The sequence below is a fragment of the Zingiber officinale genome, chromosome 8B (genome assembly GCF_018446385.1).
Source record: "Zingiber officinale cultivar Zhangliang chromosome 8B, Zo_v1.1, whole genome shotgun sequence".
Lineage (NCBI taxonomy): Eukaryota > Viridiplantae > Streptophyta > Magnoliopsida > Zingiberales > Zingiberaceae > Zingiber > Zingiber officinale.
This window is the reverse complement of record NC_056001.1, coordinates 23,524,825-23,530,760: the sequence shown is the minus strand read 5'-3', so window position 1 is coordinate 23,530,760 and position 5,936 is coordinate 23,524,825. Positions and strand designations below refer to the sequence as shown.

General features: G+C 48.2%; 1 protein-coding gene across 1 annotated transcript; it reads right to left on the bottom strand.

Annotated features, from left to right (window-relative positions):
- Positions 1-3,232: 3,232 nt before the first annotated feature.
- LOC122013598 (aldehyde oxidase GLOX-like) lies at positions 3,233-5,606 on the bottom strand. The gene is made up of 2 exons (XM_042569855.1): positions 5,106-5,606; positions 3,233-4,432 (listed from the first exon to the last, which is right to left on the bottom strand). Exons 1-2 carry the CDS (start codon positions 5,556-5,558, stop codon positions 3,233-3,235), a joined length of 1,653 nt encoding a protein of 550 aa, XP_042425789.1. The 5' UTR covers positions 5,559-5,606.
- Between the last annotated feature and the right edge of the window lie 330 nt (positions 5,607-5,936).

The following is a 5,936-nucleotide window of genomic DNA, read 5'->3' as shown; positions in this document are numbered from 1 at the left end:
TGGATCAAGGGTGATCGGACATCCGGTGATGGGAAGTCCAAGTAGGTCATAGGGTTGACCGGATACTTGGCAAGAGGAAAGTCCAAGTGGGTCAAAGGGATTGACCGGACACTTGGTGGAGAGTCTTAGCAGGTCAAGGGAGTGACCGGATGCTAAGCATGATGTACCAATAGGTCAAGGTTGACCGGATATTGGTTTGGAAGGTTTGGGACTTGGTTTGGGCAAAAACCAAGCTCTGGATCGGTCTGCAGACCGATCCAGCGATACGTTTGTGTATCTGATCGATCTGGTGACCGATCAGATAACAAACAGAAGGCAAAGCGCAGTTCTGTGAGCTTACTGATCGGTCTGGGGACCGATCAGCATGAAGCCTGATCGGTCTCCACGACCGATCAGAGACGCAGCCGAGAGAAGTGGGATCGGTCTGTGGACCGATCCAGCTGTGACCTGATCGGTCCACAGACCGATCAGGAAACGAACAGAAAGTTGGGCACTTTCTGTGGAGCAATCTGATCGGTCTAGGGACCGATCAGCCCAGGGCCTGATCGGTCCCCAGACCGATCAGAAGGGTTCTGGACCGATCAGGGTGGAGCCTGATCGGTCCACGATTCGACCGTTGAGTCACAACGGGTCGCTCCGTCTTCTCCGCTGGCTTCTGTCTTCGCTGTGCAGGTTCGCAGGTTATAAAAGGAGATCAAGGCTTTGGTGCTCCTTCTTCTTCTTCTTCTTCTTCCTTCTGCCTGTTCTTGGTGCTGCTAAGCTTGTTGTTGAGCTTTGTTGAGCTGCTTTGAAGCTTCGCGTGAGCTTTGTAGGCGCTTGGAAGCGGCTGCTTCTTCCAGTCGAAGAGAAGGCAAGAAAGTTTACATTTGTATTGTACTTTATTTCTTGTTTTCCTTGTACTCTTTTCTTGCTGTTGCAAGAAGTTTCTGTGGCGAGGTTTCTCCACTCAGAAGGAGTGCTTTTATTAGCCGGTTTTCCGGGGACTCATCCACCGACGGATTGATTGGGTTCGTCCACCTTACGGACACGCCGAGGAGTAGGAGCATCATCTCCGAACCTCGTACATCGCTGTGTTAAGGTTTGATATTCTTCCTTTCGTTTCTAGTTTATCTTTCCGCTGCGCTAACGAATTGTAGGAAGAAACGAGCGATTTGGGGCGGCTATTCACACCCCCCCTCTCTAGCCGAGTACGTAGGATCCTAACAATCCACACTACAATGGCTACGAGGGGGCACTTGTTCTATACCATATTGGTCTGGGGGCCTAGGTTTGGTTCAGGGATATGGACAAGTCAACTCCACGTTGACTTGTTCGGTTGCTACTCTAGTGCTTGAGTGATTGATTGGACATCCGGAATTGGGCTCACCCGAATCCATCTCCGGCCTTTTCTCATTGAGCACTCTTCCATTCCGGCTTCTCGTCCCTTTGAAGCGTCGTGCATGTTCTTCTCGTCCGCTGGTATACTTCCGTAGTACCTCGTCCCTCGAATGTACTGAGCCCGTCGACTTGATTTTCGTGTCACCCTTCTTGATAATTGCGTCTTTCACTTGACTTTTTATGTTTCAAAATTCTTGCACACTTAGATATAAGGATCAAATGTAGCAGCACCTAACTTAACCTGATTGATCACGTCAAAACTTACCCAAGGTACTTACACCAAGGAGGGGGTCCTTGACGTAGGCACTCCGAAACTCAAGTCAAAATAGTAGTCGAGCGAAATGGACAATAAGATGAACAGTAGAATAGTATAACAAAGGAATTTGAGTGCCTTTGGATGCGTTCATATAACTGGGCAACGGAGAAGACTCTCTTTTTATATTGCCTCTCATAACCTCCGTAATAATGAGATAGCGAAGAATGTCTGATGTTAGAATATGTCGGATGATGGAGTATCTACAACAGTCCTCCTCTAAGTAAAGAAAGGCTCAATTGTGTGTGTATGCCAGAATAAGGGAATATTCTCTCGTGAGTAGATATTATTCTATGACAAGTTACAATTTCCAGATAATGTTATCTCTTAGAGAAGATTCGACCGACTTTGGATTCGGGGGGATGTATGCTGATAGACTTGCATAAGAGAAGTGGGGAGCTAAGCTCCATATGTCCGGCCGACTCTAGTACCCAACCTTCTGTATGCTAAGAGACTTACATAGGAGAAGTGAGGAGCTAAGCCAGTATGTCCAACTAACTCTAGAGCTTGATTAGTTGTATGCTAAGAGACTTGCACAGGGAAGTGGGGAGCTAAGCCCCGTATGCCCGATCTGCTCTACGACCTGACCGATTGTATGCTGAGAGACTTGCACAGGAGAGTGGAGAGCTGAGCCCTGTATGCCTAGCCGGCTCTAGTGCCTAATCGGTTGTATGCTGAAAGACTTACACGGGAGTAGGGAGCTAAGTCCGTATGCTCGGTCGGCTATGTAACCGTTTGGGTTTATGCTGGAAACCTTGCTTTTGAGAGGTGGTTCATTTGGATACGTATATCCGGACTTTGACTGCTACCTCACCTTGACTTTGACCACCACATCATCTTGACTATCGACTCGTTATTACCTTTGGGGTCACTCACAACACGAGAAGTAGGGAGCTAAGCCCGTATGCCCGACCGACTTTGTGGTTGTTCAGATTTATGCTGGAAACTCTGCTTCTAAGAGGTGCTTCTGAGAGACTTGCATAGGAGAAATGAGGAGCTAAGTCCGCATGCCCGGATAATTTTGTGACCGTTCGAGTTTATGCTAGAAATCCTTCTTCTGAAAGATAATTTATTCAGATACACATATCTAGATTTTGGTTGTCACTTCACTCTAATTTTAGCCAATTTGTCATCTTAACTATACTATCGACCCAATAAAATATTATTTGTGGGGTCACTCATAACACGCTATCAGACCTATTGTAAGAAATTCTCGTTCAAGATTCAAAATTAAGTCAACCGGACCCCAAACTATGATGTGATGGTAGAACATAAGGTGTATTATATTTACAAACAACCGGGTTTAATTACCATGCAGGGCATCTATACTGATAATGGCGGGAGGCTCTGTCAAGAGTCAACGCGCTTTGTTATCTACTTGGGCGGAATGTAAAAATTAAAAATAAAATATTTTAAAAAATATTAAGCCAACCGCATCTTGTCAATCGACCCAAAAGGCCTTGACAAGGTGTTGAGTCACCTCCGTCGGTCAACATCGCCGGAGAAGCTTAAGACGAAGACCAAACGACTAGTCCTTCGCTTTTATGCAGCGTCGGCGCCGTCACTATGTATGTGACACCACACGCCTTCGCTCGGTACTTCTCCGTTTACCACGTACACCATATAATAACCAGACGGCGCCACAACGCCCGACGCCGGAGCCACAGCCACCGCATGCCACGCGCCGCCCTCTGTTTTCTCCACCTTCGTCTCCAGCACTAGCAGCCTCTGGCTCATCGAGAACGAGTGCGTCGCGAAGGCTGGGGCCGCCATCGTCACACGCACACGTCTCAATGACGCAGCCACCGTGAATCGCAAGATAAATCGCTCCCCGTAGCTCAGCTTGATCGGGGACGACGAAACAGGGACCATTACTCGCGGCCGTGACGCCAAGTTCTCCGCACTCAGGTACGGCGGCGAGAAGGCCTCCAGGCTGAGCTCCGTCGGGAACTCGACTCCGTAGAAGTCGTAGCTGATGTGGGGATTGCCTCCGCCGACGAGCACGCGGCCGTCGCGAAGCAAAACCGCGGCGGAGTGATAGAGCCGCGGCGTGGTCGACGGACTCTGGGGGTTAAAACGGGTTCCAGGCGGGCTCCCCGGGCGGTAGAGAACGGGAGTGAGCGCCGGCTCTCCGGCGAGCTCCCATCCAGCGGTCCCCGACTTGGCGCCGTTGATGGTGAGCACCTCACCGGTGGGGAGCAGCACCATGTCTCCCATGACCCGCGGCACCGGCATGGTCTCCATGGTCCACGACGGGGCGGCGTCTGTGATCTTGAGGCGCCCGCACGTGTCGAGCGCGCGGAGGAAAGGTTTCTGCTTCAGCACTGACCGGGCGTAGGATTCAGCCGGCGCACCGCCGCAGATGAGGACCTCGGCCTCCTTCGGCGACGGCTCCAGCGGGAGCAGAACAGAAGAACCGGAGCTCGGGTAATTCCGGGGGTGGCCTCCGGGCATGGTCGGGTAGGTCCTCACGACGGAGTTCTTGGTGTAGTCGAGAAGGATGGCCCGGTTGTTGGCGAAGATGAAGAGGTGGCCGTCGAGGTTGAGGTGAACAAAGGGGTAGAGGTTGTTCTCGGCGGCGTCTCTGGTCTCGCGAAGGAAGGGGAGCACAACGGCGGTCATGTCTGAAGGGTGAGTCTTGGGGTAGAACTCATAGCTGAACTGGCGACGACCGCCTACGATTATGGCGCGGCCGTCGGGAACGATGTGATTGGTGGCGTACCACCGCCGGACGGCGAGGGCCTTTTATTTTTCAACCCAAATTAAATCAGTTAGCAATATCGAAATTGGCTTTATCTTTCATATTTTTTTTCCATTTTTTAAAAATCTCTTATAGTTTAAACTATTGCATTTTAATAACTTCTAAAATAAAATTAAAAGACTCGACAATTTTAACATCATCTCCTCTACTATATAAATAAAATCAATCCCCTTTACTAATATTAATTTTTAACATCACTTTTTTTTTATTAATTATCAAAACCACACCCAACCGATTTTAATTATCGTTTTTTACCCGAATGTATGAAAATTAAATTATTAATTAGATAAGTATTCAAAACAATGTCATATTGCTATGAAATATAACTCTTACCATATATAGCAAATATGATTAATAACTAATAAATATATGCAAACATAAAATCCAAGTCAATCATATATAATAATAATAATAATAATAATAATAATAATTACATGTAATTACTACAACATATACGTATTCTATTCAAGTCAAATCGATACTGACCTGGGCTACGATTAATATTTAGTATAATACCCTTTTGATTTTTAACTTCTATTTTATAAAATTATAGAGTTTGGCAAATAAGATTATGAAATATTAGGGCTAAGATGAAAAAAGAGTAAATATAATGGCAAAATGATTTATTTTTAGAAAAATATGTTTATGATGTACCTGCGAGACTTCGACCCAGTCGCAGGTGCGGTTGAGGCAAGGGCGGAAGGTGCGGACGGCGCGCTCGCCGTCGTTGAAGCCGCCGGTCTGGACGAGGGATCCATCGGGGGCGACGGTTCCGGAGGAGCACCATGTGTCGGTGGAAATGGTGAGGGGGCGGAAGGTGTTGGTCGCGACTTCGTACTCGGCGGAGTGCGCGGTGCAGTCGAGGCGGAGCGCCCGGTCGTGGGGGTCTCGGCGGCAGCCGCCGCCGGATGGGAGCGAGAGGTTGGAGCGGCCGAAGTCGGTGCGGTCGAATACCACCACGCGGTCGTTGTGCAGAAGCTGCATGTGCATGGCCGAGACCCCAATGCTCCGCTGAAGCACCACCCATTGACCGCCGCTGCCACCGGCAACTCCGACGAAGAAAAGGAAGAGGAGTGGAAGAGTTGTGCGAAATTCTAGCGATCTCATCGTAGAATTGGGAAGGGTTCAGAGAGGAAAAAACAGAACGAGCAAATAACCGACTGATCGATCGATCGAAAAGTTAATTACTCTTCACCGATGGGTGAAGAAAGCATGCAAGCATGCGTCGCATGAACTGACTTTTTAATTAATTCCTCCGTGTCGCCTTTTTTATCACTTTGCTTGCTTCTCAAGACGGCCAAGGGCGGTGAAGGATTTATGATCTCCGTCTCCAGTTCTCCACTTCCATTATATCCTGTCCGAAAATTGAGTTAGACGATCTGTCGATTAAGATAGATAGAATGTTGATTGAATCGTGACATTCTGAAGTAGGATATGTTAAGATGGCTTCTATGTTGACCAAGTCTTCAGAAGTCCTCTGATCAA

Coding starts and splice junctions, on each gene's coding strand:
- LOC122013598 (XM_042569855.1), bottom strand. CDS start 5,558: ATGAGATCGCTAGAATTTCGCACAACTCTTCCACTCCTCTTCCTTTTC. Junction 4,433..5,105: donor ACTGGGTCGAAGTCTCGCAG/GTACATCATAAA, acceptor GAAAAATAAAAG/GCCCTCGCCGTCCGGCGGTG.